General features: G+C 41.6%; 1 protein-coding gene across 7 annotated transcripts in view; it reads left to right on the top strand.

Moving 5' to 3' along the window:
* Positions 1-15000, top strand: part of LOC143018947 (uncharacterized) — a 134858-nt gene that overhangs the window by 76487 nt on the left and 43371 nt on the right. For 6 of the 7 annotated variants that reach the window (XM_076174560.1, XM_076174563.1, XM_076174561.1 and 3 more), the window contains exons 2-3: positions 8392-8610; positions 14420-15000. The exon at positions 14420-15000 is cut by the window's right edge and continues 1183 nt beyond it. In XM_076174560.1, the coding sequence (XP_076030675.1) occupies positions 8392-8610; positions 14420-15000 (800 nt within the window). The remainder of the gene's footprint in view (positions 1-8391; positions 8611-14419) is intronic. The other variant, XM_076174564.1, reaches the window with a different exon arrangement.

Raw genomic sequence — 15000 nt, 5'->3', positions numbered from 1 at the left:
CCTCTTCCTCTTCCTCCTCCTCCTCCTCGTATTCCTCGTCCTACTGTCGACCAATATCCTTTTTACACAATTCCCATTCCCTTTCTTTCTTCTCCTCTTTTGGGTTATCTTCTCTTCCTTCTACTCCTGAACATTCTTCTTCATCATTACTCCTTTCTCTTTTAACCCTCTCTCTTCTCTTCCTCTTCCAAACATTCCTATCAACTAAGACCTTTTAATTTTTTCCTTTTTGTCTTCCTCCTCTCGTCTCGACAGCGTTTCCCTTCTGCACTACTTTCCCTCGACTCTATTTTCGTTCGTTTTTCTCCTTCCCGTCCCCGTTGCTTTGATTGCATCCAATCACTTTTCAAAAGCACAGCAATGCATCTAAGGTCTGTCTATGATTAACCTTTGCCCGCGACCCCTTTCCGTTTGATTTCACTATACTTTTTTTTTTCTTTTCAAGGTACAGTTCACTTCATACGAGTGACACGAACACGACCGTCATTTATCTGCATTTTCCTCTCTTTTCTTCCTGAGTCACTTCTTGCCCCCTTTTAGCCTCTCCCTCTCTCTCTCTCTTTCTTTCTCTCTCTCTCTCTCTCTCTCTCTTCCTCTCTTTTCTTCCTGACTCACTTCTCGCCCCATTTTCGTCTCTCTCTCTCTCTCTTTTCTTCCTGACTCACTTCTCGCCCCATTTTCGTCTCTCTCTCTCTCTCTCTCTCTCTCTCTCTCTCTCTCTCTCTCTTTTCTTCCTGACTCACTTCTCGCCCCATTTTCGTCTCTCTCTCTCTCTCTCTCTCTCTCTCTCTCTCTCTCTCTCTCTCTCTCTCTCTCTCTCTCTCTCTCTCTCTCTCTCTCTCTCTTATATTCCTCTGTTTCTCTCTCTTCCATCTTAAATGGTTTGTCTGTCTCCCCGGGAACTATTTCTAAGCTTCTTTACATTTCTCTTCCTGTATGTATATACCACCTCCATTTCTTCCTCCTCTCTCCTCTCACCCTCCCTACCCACACACTCCCTCCACATAATTTCAGTCCCCGGCTTGTGGGTGTTCCAGAATGAACCTTCCCTCTCCCCCTCCCTCCCTACCTCACCTGATGTTCTTCTTCCCATTCTTTCTCTTCTCCCGCTTTCTCCTTTCTCTCTCTTCCTTCCGCTTTCTTCACTTATCCTTCACACTCTTTGGTGAGATCTGGGAGTACTGTATGATGCTTGCATGGTTTATTTGAAAAAGAAAAAAAAAAAAACTAAGGACAGCATTAACCTTTGTTGAACATCACCTTTGTTCAAAACGTTGTCATAACCTTTCCTTTAAGCGTGCAGATCCCTCGACTTCCCGCTTCTGCTCGGCATCCCCCCTCCCCCCCCCCCTATCGACGGAGCAACGTCACCTCCGTCAACCTTGACGTAAAATATCACTTTCATGCACCGTCGACTCTGAGGCAACCTCGCCTTCACCTGTGGCTCGAGATTAGAAAACCAAAAATCAATATTTCATATATATATATATATATATATATATATATATATATATATATATATATATATATGTATATATATATATATGCAAAGAAATCACAAAAACACTTAATAAACTATATTTACAGACACCACTAGAAAACGAAAAATACGGTTACAGAAAATTTTCGTCTGTTTTAAACATCTTGAGGATCTCTTAAATAGACGAAAACGTTTGGAAATCATATTTTCCATTTACCAGTGGTTTCTGAAAAAAGTATATATCTGTATAAGTTTAATGTCAAGTATACGTATATTCATATATATTCATACATGCATTTACATATACATGTAAAATGTGTACATATATTTGCTTACATATTCAAACACATTGACATGTATGCATACACATCATTTATGAATATATGTATACACATATTACCATATATGTGTATGCATATATTTACATAAATACGTATTCATATATTTACATATGTTTGTATGCATATACATCTGAATGTACGTATGTATGTTTATACTATCGCGTTATAAAATCAGCGATCTACGTCATCTCGTCGCCTTTGACAAAACATGTCGTCGACATGAAATCTCTAATTCCTAAATCTATTTCCTTTTTGGATTTTCTTTCGTTTCAGTATCATTTATCAAAGAACCAAACCACCCAACGTCACTGGGGTAGATAATCTAATATCTTTTTCTTTGAGAAACTGCACACTATAAAACCCAAATAGAATCCAGCCATCTCTTGCGACTTCAATGCTACAAGGCCTTGTTTGTACAGAAATGTAATTCAGTTAACATTTGCGATTAGTTCATTATTTTTCGCGTGACGTGCGAGGTACACAGTCTCGGTGAGCGAAACATTGTGAACATTGCTGTGTCATTTCGGTGGTGGTCGACTGTGCCAGTCAGTCTCTCGGGAAGTGCCAGGTCACGCCGTTGCCTGCCTCTGAGGAGAGCGTCACATCACATAACGTCGCGTCGCGTCGCGTCGCGTCACGTAGTCGGAGTGTCATTGAAAATAACGAAGCGTGAATATTCCACCCTCCTACATTAATTAAAAAACAAAAACAAGATTGGTCCACTATTAAACCAACACTTCTTCGTTAGGGTTAAACAAGGTCAAATTAACCTCTTTGCTTTTGAGATTTTACTTTTTGGTAAGGCCAGACGATTTCATTCAGTTGAAGACTTCTGGGGCAAAGATTCTGAATTCATCCATGTGTCAGAATCCTTTATCACCCCCCCCCCCTCGCCTCCGTGGGAAATCCCTTTTTGCATAATTTGATCGAAAAAAATCCCAACCTTGCCTGAAAGCACTGCTGGATGGAGAGCCCTAATTCTACATTTCAGAGCTTAAAAAAAAAAAAAAAAAAATGAAAATAGATACATACATAAGTAAAAAATAAATAAATAGATATATAAACATATAAACAAATAAATAAATATATAAATAAATAGATAAATAGGTAAGTAAACAAATAAATAGATGAAAATAAATATCTTGATAAACAAATAAATGAAAACAGATACATAAATAAAAAAGAAATTGATAAATAAATAAACATATAAATAAATAAATAGATAAATAGATAAATAAACAAATAAATAAATAAAAATAAATAACTTGATAAACAAATAGATAAATAAACAGATAGTAAAATACCCTTTTCCCTCCCGATTAAGTACAGTGCTTCCCTTCGGCTTCTCTTGTGGCTAAATCCGGCCAATGTCATTCATCCAGTGGTCGGGCGGCTTCCACCCAAATGGGATCTCGATTGTCTTGTGGTCCTTCCCTCTCTGCGTCCTTGCCCTCCCCCCCCCCCCCGTATCCCCCCTTTCTCTCCACCTCCCCCCCCATTTCTCTCGACAGAGGAGGAAAATCCTATTGCAAAGGATCAACAAGTGCAGCATCCATCCATCCTTATCAATCCTCCCCGTCCTTACAAATCGGTGGCACTTTTCCTTTTATTCTGACAACCTGCCTCCCCCCCCCTCCTTTTTAGGAGCGAAGGGGTCAGTCCCTTCCCTTCCCTTACCTTCCCTTACCTTTCCTTCCCTTACCTTCCCTTCCCGTCACCTTCACCTCCCCATCAGACCTTATGACAAGATCCACATCGAGATCACCTTTGCCTCATCCGAACCAACTCAACCACCTTTGTGCTCCCTCTCTCCCTCCCTCCTTCCCTCGCCCCCCTCGCTCCCTCACATCTCATATGGTGCTACGTGCTCACCTCTTCCTCCCTCCCCCTCCCCCTCTCCCCCTCTCCCCCCAACACAATGGTGTTCACGCCGGTCAAGTCATCCTTGTATGGGTGTGTGTGTGTGTGCGTGTGTGTGTGTGTGTTTGCGCAATCCACGTCGGTTGTCTTGCGCAGTTCTTGTATAACGCTCTCTCTCTCTCTCTCTCTCTCTCTCTCTCTCTCTCTCTCTCCTGTTGCACGTTCCTCAAATCGAGATGATCTACCATATCCATAATGATCACGAATTATGTGTATCACGCACCGGTGATAAGGGCACAGCTGTGAATAGAATGCGAAACTACATACTGTAGTCATCCATCCATCCATCCATCCATCTATCCATCCATCTACCTACCTACTTATCTGTATCTATCTATATACCTTTCTATCTATCTTTATCTCCATCTATCTTCATCTATCTCTATCTACTGTATTTCTACCTCTGTCCATCTATATCTATCTCTGTCTATCTATATATTTATCTCTATTCATCTCTATCTCTATCTATACCTATTTCTATCTCTATATCTCTATTTTTATCTCTATCTACCTCTATCTCTATATATCTCTATATATCTCTCTATATCTCTATCTATATCTTTATTTATGTATATCTCTATCTTTCCCTATTTATATCTTTCTCTATTTATATCTATCTCTATCTTTATCTATCTCTATTTCTATCTATCTCTATTTCTATCTATCTCTATTTCTATCTATCTCTATTTCTATCTATCTCTATTTCTATCTATCTCTATTTCTATCTATCTCTATGTATATCTATCTCTATCTCTCTCTTACGTCATTTCTATAGAACAACACATTGCATGTGCCAAATCCCATAATTATCACATAAAATTACACGTCACCATATCGCATCTACCCTCACATACCACATCATGGCACATGCCTTGTTATTCAGATGAGATAACACCGTAGCATAAAGCATTGTGTTACTGGTAACGTCACGTCCCGGCGTAGCACATGACGTTCCAAGAGGACGCGACATGAAGTGACTGGTCCCCGTTTCTTATGATATCGAAGATCTTTGAAAAGTAGAATTTGTCTAATGTGAAAACATAATTTCAGAAAGTATCAAATGTTAGAGTTACAGATGACGTAAAGAAAATATTCGAATATTCGAGAATTATAGCCAAGTCCTCTGAATAAGTGAAGGAATAAATAGATGGATGAATACAACTTTGTTTTCATCGGAACCTGAGAGAGTGGAAAGGAGAGGTCGGAAGAGCGTCGTGCATGGGCATTATATATACTGTATATATATATATATATATATATATATATATGTATATATATATATATATATATGTGTGTGTGTGTGTGTGTGTGTGTGTGTGTGTGTGTGTGTGTGTGTGTGTGTGTGTGTGTGTGTGTGTGTGTGTGTGTGTGTGTTTGAACACGGAAGAGAAAATAATTTCCTTACAAAAACCCAATTCCTAGGGGTCCGGCAGGAGTCCTTCCAGACCCTCTTATGCCTTAGATTTTGTAGAAGGAAAATACAGAGAGCAGGATCCCTAGTCCCATCATTGTGTCCTACTAAGTCGGCTTTCACGGCACGCATGGGAGACACGATGACAGACTTTCTTTTAACATAAACAAATGATGTGTGGCTCTGGTCCGTAGGGGCGCCCAAAACAATCTCTAAAATATTCGGTGCATGTTCTTCAGTTATACACTTGCAGAGCAACCATATTTATAGCCAGTGTGAAATTATACTGTGGAACCCTGTAGAGAGTTTTAATACCTTGTTAGTCTTATTACACTGTCTTTTACGTTCAGATCAGCGAGTCTTCTAAAAAATAACCCAGATCATTGCTCATCCAGCGCACCAATACTTAGCCATTAGTAAACAAACGACGGGTGTTATTACACAAGATGAGCAATGCACTGCGTATTGTATCGAAGTCCCCCCCACCCCAAACACACACACAACGCAGTCTCATAAGGCGCTCTCAAAGAAACCCCATCTTGCCAATACCGGATCATCTGGTTCGGCTGCCCCCGTGTCGTCTTCAAATTTCGCGCCATTTCGGTACGAGCCCGCCAAAAGAATGTCGACCATGTCCCTTCACTCGCTCGCCCTTTCATTAGAGCTATCACGCCAAGAAAGAATGATGGCGAAAAGGATGGCCCACCGTCCTGTCGCCCAGTTCAATGTTCTTCTGAACGAAGAACATGTTCCTTTGTTCCACACGCCCTTGGGCGTAGAAGATGTGTTATGAATCTGCTTTGCCAACCGAAAGCGACGTGCAGAAACAAGATGCGTTTGCGCGCGTTGTTGGCAAAGATCTATTTCAAAAGTAAGAAACATTACTAGTACCCATCAAGCTGAGAAAAGTTATGGAATCGTGTACTATTGTTTTTTTTTTTTTTCTTAGGGTTCACATCCCGTCCAGTGTTTTTCTTCTGTTCGCTGTCTTGTGAAAATTAACGCTCAATTCTGGTAACTCATCCGCTTCTAGGGTGATGCTGGAACACTACCAAAGCGACTATTTTTCTCTCTCTTTATTTTTCTTCTCTTCAACGACAGGTCCCATTTTACAAATCTAATAAACACATTTATTTGTATCTTCCGTTTGGTAACGTACTTGTTCGTGAATTCTCCGTATTAAGAGTGAAAATACGAAAAAGAGGCAAGTAAGAAGAATTCGAGTCTCGACATTCGGGCTGTAGAAGAAGAAGAACTAGGCGGATAACGAGATTCCGCCTTAGGTCTTGTTTGACCTTCGCCAGCGAGGCGAGCCTCCGGTTTGCGCCGGTAGATGGCGGGCTCGTCAGTGGGTATGTCTGTTTCGCCTCCGTAATACTTTGCATCGCCATTATCGAGTCTTCATTTTTTTCTTCATCTTTTAAGACAGGCAGTGAACGCTGGTAAAAACTGCAGTATTGATTACACTGGCCTGGGGAAGATATCGGCGAAAAGAAGCCAAACTCCCACGCTTGCACTTTGCTGCAACATTTGTATGTTAGCTGACAGAGACGCCATCTACTTAGAAAATGTGAAGGGACAGTAATGATAACAAAAACAAGACAACAGTCCACCTCAACAACAAAATAAACAACAAAACAAAATGATAATGTTAAACAGAAATAAAGAAAAAATTGGGATACGAAGTCGATGCAATTTTGTTGACATTCTCACACAATGCCATGTCTAACTGGTATTTATGCAATTTCAATTCCAAATGCTTCACATGAACTTTTACAGATATTCAGACATGACCCACGATACATGGAAACTAATAAAAGTTAAATTTTTCTTTTATTACATCAATGCATTTTTATTACAAAAATTTACTTTATCTGTAACCAGTATTATGAAAAAGATTTATGGATACCTCGGTATGTCATAGATTGGATTTCTTCCACAATGTGTAGATTCACTTGCAATTTTAAAATCTTGCTTCCCGAGATACCATTTTCTTTTAATTTTTTTCCTGTGGAGTATATTAATAATACTTTATGGATAAACTATTCTTTCAGAACACAAAGAAAGGGATTGTTATTGAGGAGTTAAAAGAAAGTTTTCATACAAATATATTCAGAACAGGATGAGAAGGTATCATAAACAATTTCAATTCTTACAAATTTATCTATCGCTTGCAACAACAAGAATAAGAACAACAACAACAACAACAGCAGAAGCAGCAACAACTACAACAACAACAACATAATACCTAAATAATTCACATCGACTACAACACTTTTTTTAATTTCATCTTGGATAAACCAAAAAATTTATTCATCTGAGGCTAGGCATCTGTCCCGAAAGGATCGAGATCATCTCGACTGACCCATTCACTACGATTATTTTATTCTGGCTAAACTTGAACGATTTGATTTAATTAAGAACCAAACTCCCTTGGTAAAGAGAACGCAAGTCGCAAGCCTTACATCGACTTTGCAGCGTTTGGACTAATGGCAGAAACAATTTAGAGAAACGTTTGATGTCCTGATGAAATGTAGTTTTACGATTAAACGAAGACAATGGAATGCAGTACAGTGACTTTTTTACACGTATGCTTGTTGCATGTAAGTGTAACGGTCAATTCAAGGCCAAATATTGTAGTTAGTTTACCTTTTGGTCTAGGCTGGGTGTGGGCTTTGACTCACCCACACCTACCTCACCTTACAAGGGGGAAAATTTCTTTGGTATATGAATATGTACACGTATGTATGTATTGTATGTATTTATGTATATATGCATGTATATATGTATGTGTGTGTATGTGTGTATATATGTGTGTATGTGTATTTGTATGTATGTATGTATATATGTATGTATGTATGTATGTATGTATGTATGTATGTATGTATGTGTGCATGTGTGTACGCATGCATGCATGTTTGTACGTGTGTACATAAAGAATAATACCCCTGGTTTCTTTTCCACATGGGGGAAGTCATTATTCCTAAAAGAAAAGTGTGTGTGTGTGTGTGTGTGTGTGTGTGTGTGTGTGTGTGTGTGTGTGTGTGTGTGTGTGTGTGTGTGTGTGTGTGTGTGTGTATGTGTGTGGGTGTGTGCGTGCATGTTTGTAGGTGTGTGAATGTGTGCGTTAGTGCGCGCACAGATGTGCTTGCATGCGTGACTGATTACTTAAGAATTGTAATATTGTTAATCAACATCTCTTGTACACAACTAACCCTACCTCCCTCTCTGCCCCTCAGCCGAGGTGAAGTGTACAGCTGACGTCGACTGCCCGACGAACCGCTTCTGCCTGGGGAACGTGTGTGTCAACCCGTGCCCGATCCTGAACCCGTGCCAGGGAGCCCTCAAGGGCGGCGAGTGTGTCACGGAAGGACATCGTCCCGTCTGCCGGTGTCCCTCGGGACACTCCCGGAACGAGGCGGGCGACGAGTGCGTTTCCGTCCACGGCGCCAACTCAGGTGAGCAAGGACAGGTGTCTGGCAACGCTTAACTAAGCTTATACCCGCTTAGAAACTCTCAGATAGGTTGTAATTATTTTGTGTGGATATTGCTCAGCTGGCTAAGAGCGTAAACGTTTAATGATTAATATTACTTCAACCAAAGGATACATTGATATTTAAACTGAAATACTTATAAATTTAACTTGAAACATTCCATTTGTTTTATTCAATATTTTACTACAAGGGCTATATTGCATGATATGTATATGTTATTATATATATATATATATGTATATATATATATATATATATATATATATATATATATATATATACATATATATTCGGTGTATACATATATAAGTTGGTTTGGTAGAATTGCATTCCACACTCCCACCAATGTATTTTTACTTGTACATGTTTGACGCACTTCACCTCCCTGCGTGTGGTACACCTGTGCAACAGTAAAGTGTAGTTAGCACTTCTGTCTTTCTCAGCACGTGTTGGCCTCTCCACGTTTTAAGAGGACGAGGCTGCCTACACGCCTGCATAGTAAAAAAGAATATCACGTAATCGCTTTTGTAATGATTACCTAGGTTGATGTCTGGGTCTGTGCTAAACTTTCTGTGCCTCAAAACTGGAATTCTCCAGTTCTCCTCCGTTCTGTCTCTTCGCCTTCTTCTACGATCCTGCCGCAGAGTTTCCTTCCAACCGGTTGTCAAACCTTCCTTTTCCTCCGTTTTCTTTACGTCCTTCTTCCCTTCTGCACCTTTCCCCTCGACTTTGCCATTGCTCCCCGACGGAAGGTATTTCTTTCCATTCATCACACGTGTCCATTTCCTTTACGACGAGCTTGGATTCCAATCATCTCCCCTCCCCATCTCCCCCCGTCTCTCTTTACCTTCATTCAGATTTGTATCCTTTTCCTTCCTCTACATATAATTTCTTGGACATAGTCTGAGGACATCACCCTTCCACCCTTCCTTCCCTCCTCTTTCCTGACGTCTTCTTCTGACTTCTCGTCCTCCCCCGCTCCTCCTTTCATGATTGTGCATTCTCCCTCTGATTCAACCTCCGCTATTCTTACGGACCCTAGACAATGAAACTTTCCTTTTCCTTCGACCCCACCTGTGACTGCTCCATCCTTCCTGGATAAAGACGATGACTGAGAGACGAAGTGCTTTGCACTCGTGGCAATCACCCCCACCCCCATCGTGTTACCGAGACATAACATTGGGTCTTCAGCGAAAAAAGAAGAAGAAGAAGAAGAAAGATTCATGCTCATAAGACACAATTTTTCAAGTTTCAAATCGACTAGAACAGACGTGGATATATTGTGTCCCTGCGTGTCGTCCATTATCATGTCTTGGTGACGTGGTGAGCGGAACTATGAATATTACAGGAAAGGGAGCAACGAAGACTTCAGACATAGAGGGAACTGAAGGCAATGACGGGACCACCAGCAGACCCTTGACCGCAGATCGTTTCCCAAAGTCAAAGTAGATACTGATAATATACATAGATACTGTATATATATATATATATATATATATATATAAGACAGTTATAGTAGTCCGTTATACGCAAGAAACGTGAAAAATCGAGCATCAACTGAAGCGAAACTGAGTTATGACTGACACAACGATTACGGAAACCTACTGAAGCTGAGACAATAGCCAGTGACCGAGACTGCGCGCACAGCGGCATTTGAGTTTCAAGAGCCAAAACTTCCTCTCGTCGACCAACGGACGCCTTCACGGTGAAGTAGCTTAGCAGGAAGACGCGAAGGAGGCAGCTCAACTCCTGTAAGACGGTGCGGATCTTGGGGCGTCGCCATGTTGGAAGGGTTGGTCTCGAGAACAGCTCCCCAGGGGCTTTCGTGTGGGAGATTCTTGCACTGGATCTGGCGCCGTCCCTTGGTCTGGCGACAACTCTGCCCAAGGACCATCTCTGGAGCCACACCCACTCCTCCATTTTTTTTTTCATAACTTAGCCACGCATCCCATTATTTTTTTACGTAACCGCATGTCGGAATGATCTAAAATCTCATTTTTACGATTAGGCCAGTAAAATTGAAGCAGTCGATCATCTACTTCGTTCAATTGATTTATATATGTTATCTGATAACATCCTCTACTTTTTCTAATATTTGTACGAAAGTAGAGGATGTTAGTTTTACGGCATGATGCGATGGTTTATGCTCTGTTTATTTCATCTTGGCAGAGACTTGTTAGTAAAAAATATATAATTCAATGGAGTAACAATATAGGAAAACCCTCATTAACAAAAACAAACTAAACTAGAAACATATACAAATGCAATTCATCGAAACATGAGAATCACAAAGCGATTCTTGTACGATATCAACGAAGAAAATCTCTGCCAAGTTGAGATGAACAGAATCGACGACCCTGGGTACTCCTCCCACGACCTCTGCCGAGCTCGCACAATGGACGCACCCTGGGGGCACCCCTGTGCGGAGTGCTGGTGTTCCCATACACCTGATTAAAAACCCCGTGACGACAGTAAGAATAATTGTGCAAACGGACGTTACGGCCGTATTGGGTTAATGATAACATGTAAGACAGTGACCAGTGTCCTTTTGGCATTATTAACTGAAAAGAGTTTCCTTATTCTTTTATCATAACTTTCCTTCTTTCCTTCCTTCCCTCTTTGATTTCAAATTATTGGTTCCGTCATTCATTCTGCTCTTTCTCTCGTCCTTCTCCAAATGGCTTTGTAACCTCGCCACCCGTTTTGCACGTCTCTGCTGCCTCGCCTGACCTTCTGCTGGACGCTCGAGCGGCAGACGCGGCAACGCCTAACAGCAGTGTCTCCAACCAACATCTTCAACGCGGTCACACCCTGACCCATTTTCTTTTTTCTTTCTTATTTACACGAAGATATTGACTCTTTCCTGAAGACGGTCTCGTCTGAGAGGAACTCTCTCTTTAGAACCCGTGCTCATAAGTGGCTTTGTATACTAAGTCATATTGGTCTTTATCCATAGAGAGCATCACCGTGGTTAAACAATTAAGAACGTTGTTTCACTTTCTCACTATCCTTGGTGCTCGATCCCTAGCGTCCGTCTGTCTGTATGTCTGCCTGTCTGTCTGTCTGTTTTTCATGCTCTTTATTACCCTTTCAAGATCTTGTGGGCTAACTATTCTAGATCGATGACATATACTTTATCAATGGTGCAGAACAAATCTTCCATTCCATATTTTCTGGGGATGGGCGGGCGTTAACTCGAAGACAAGCACCACTTGAAAGAATTGTTGCAAATATTGCAAGACAAGAGATCCAGAACTTTTAGTATCACCTTTCCGTGTACAGGCGTCTTATTTGTGCAAGCTTTAAATCATAGTTGTGGGTTTAGATACTCATAAGACCTCTTGTAAGGCCGACTTAATCGTTTCTTTCTCGACGGTTATTAAAATCCAGAACTTTTACTCTGATGATCTCTCGAAAGTATACGTTAAGGAAAGGTGTATTTGAAGCTTCTAAGGGCCAGCGATTGTCGTGGATACTGTTAGAACAAGTCAAATAATACAATAGATGCAACAGTGAAACAAAAGTGGATCCAGTGTATCCAGTTTGACATCATGAGTAGTATCGTTAACTATAGAGCAACAGTATTTTGGGTGTTTTTCTTCAGTGTAGACCATTCTTTGGAGTTATTACTACTTTATATTCAGGTTAACCACACTTTCTTGCATAAACTTTAGACAACAGAAACATAAATTAAGTGGGAAATGTGATTGTGGAAATAATAATCTATAAAAGTCACATCTAATTTCGAACATGGCGTGGAATGTCGACATTCTTCGTCTTTTATTGGACGACATGACATCATCTCACTTAAATGGTACTTTGTGACATCTTAGCTTTTCTTACTCCATGCTTTCTCTGAAGGAGTCACATTTTGTTTTGATTAGTATTTTTCCACCTTGTGTGTGTATCTTATTATTTTGACCTTGTTCCGTGTCTCACCATCTGCTCCTCCTTCTTATCCAGAATAGCCCACCTTGACCTAGTTTTATAATGTTCTTAACCAATTTTATTTAAACGCATGCACGCACATTCACTCATGCATAATTAAATTGTCATACACAAGCAAATACACACACACACGTACACGCACATACACACACGTACACGCACACACACACACGTACGCACACATACACACGTACGCACACGTACGCACACATACACACGTACACACACACATGCACACACACACAAACACACACACACACACACACACACACACACACACACACACACACACACATCCGCACACACACGCAAACACACACACACACACACACACACACACACACACGCAAACACACACAAACACACACACACACACTCACACACACACACACACACACAAACCGACACATACACACACCACAAACCGACACACATACACACACACACACACACACACACACACACACACACACACACGCATACACACACACACACAAACAGACACATACATATCCACATGCATACACATACCAATACAGAAAAAAAACACTGTGAATTAAGAAACTTAGTCCCAACCTTTTCGTCTATTTAAGACATTATCAAAGAATACCATTGATATTCCTTGGTAATGTCTTAAATAAACGAAAACGTTTGGACAAAGTTTCTTATTTCCCAGTGTTTTTTCTGCAATTTATTTTCACGTGTGCCTTGTGAATTACTGCGAAACACACATACCAATATATAAACATACACCGATGACTATATAAACATTTGTATATAAATATTTTAAGCTTCCACGCCTAACACAACTTCTAACATATAACCCATCTCCACTTTTGTTGACGTTGGTTTTCTGACCAGACCGAGCTGACCATCTTTCTTCGTCTGCTCTTACTTGGTTCTTCATCAGATTCAGCTTATCGAAACGGCTTGATTACAAAAGTCGAGGTTTAATATTACCATAACTCAATTAAGGATAACAGTTCTAACCCTAACGCACTGTTTAGAGGAATCAGAAAAGTATTTATAAGACCAAAAGGCAGTAATGACGTAGTACAGTACAGTACAGCTTAGCGCATGAGGAAATCACGATAGAAGTAAGTCTACTGATCCCATTGTAGTTTTGTTAAAATTGTGGAGCTTCACGGTATATGTGTGCCTTAGGTTGTTTTTAGTGTGACTTAGTGATTGTCGGTGACGCAGGGTAGTGTAACCTGACCTATTGTGGCCATTATCACTAACTAATACAAGTTGGGCCTGAAGAGGACCAAGTGATGACTGCTTCTGGTTGTGATAATATCTCGTACCGCCGCTTATAATACCACTACGACGGACTCAGTAGGTACTACTGCATAGGCCGTAGGCTTATGTAATAACCAGTCTTAACCGCTTACCTGACCGCACTTAGCAAACCGAAGAGCATTGCAAAGATCTTGAACGCCTCAAAACTCTTGCATATGCGCCAACAGCTACTCACTGCACGTAGATCACAAAAGTGATACTCGCCAGAATCCTGCCACGCAAGATCCTGACCAAACGGATGCACGTGGTTTACCCCGTAACCCTTTGAATGTGGACTAGCGGGATTTCTCTTGAGCACGTCCAAGCCTACAGTAGCTCCCCTCATGGCATCCTCGTAGCAGCAGCAACAAACCCAACCGCACTAGTACTAATCCCTCACCCGGCGCAGGGAGGGAGAGCCAGTGAGTGCAACTCTCCCAATCGATCAACTCTGGACCACCAGGTAGGGGCCTGTGAGTGAAGGACGGGTCCTGAAACTTTATTTATGAACTTCCCCTTCCTCTCCTCTCCCCTCCTCCCATAGACTGCGAGCATGACGGCCGGTTCTACAGCGTCAGGGAGACATTTTACGATGGGCTCTGCCGGGAACGGTGTGTATGCGGCGAGGGCGGTAAGGTGACTTGCCGTCCCATCTCCTGCGGCCCTGGACTCTTCCCGGCCGGTCGCCACTCCAACGATGACTTCTGCATGGAGCTCAGGAACCGCCCGGGTACAGACGAGTGCTGCGTGGTGGTGGCCTGTACGGACAATTCGCCCCATATCGTCACCTACTCACCCGTCCCCTTGTCGAGCTCTCATCGGGAGGATGGCCATCGCGCTGTCTTGAGGTTCGGTCCCCAGCACCCACCCCCGCAGCCCATCACCGAAGAGGAATACCAAAGGAGGATCAAAGACCTGGAAGCCACTCTCAACCAGGGAGGTCGGGCGACAGCTTCACCGGGAGACACTCATGTGAGAAGTAATACCGACGTGGACGACAAGTCTCACAGAGTCAGAGTGCATGGGACAAAAGTAGTAGACGACCCTATTTTATTGCCTCCGGAACCCATCACTGAAGAGGAACACCAACGAAGGCTCAAAGAAAAGGAAGCCACTCTCAACCAA

The sequence above is a fragment of the Oratosquilla oratoria genome, chromosome 36 (assembly GCF_046742065.1).
Source record: "Oratosquilla oratoria isolate Oo_2021 chromosome 36, ASM4674206v1, whole genome shotgun sequence".
Lineage (NCBI taxonomy): Eukaryota > Metazoa > Arthropoda > Malacostraca > Stomatopoda > Squillidae > Oratosquilla > Oratosquilla oratoria.
Note: the sequence above shows the minus strand (reverse complement) of the source record. Positions and strands in the feature narration are given on the sequence as shown.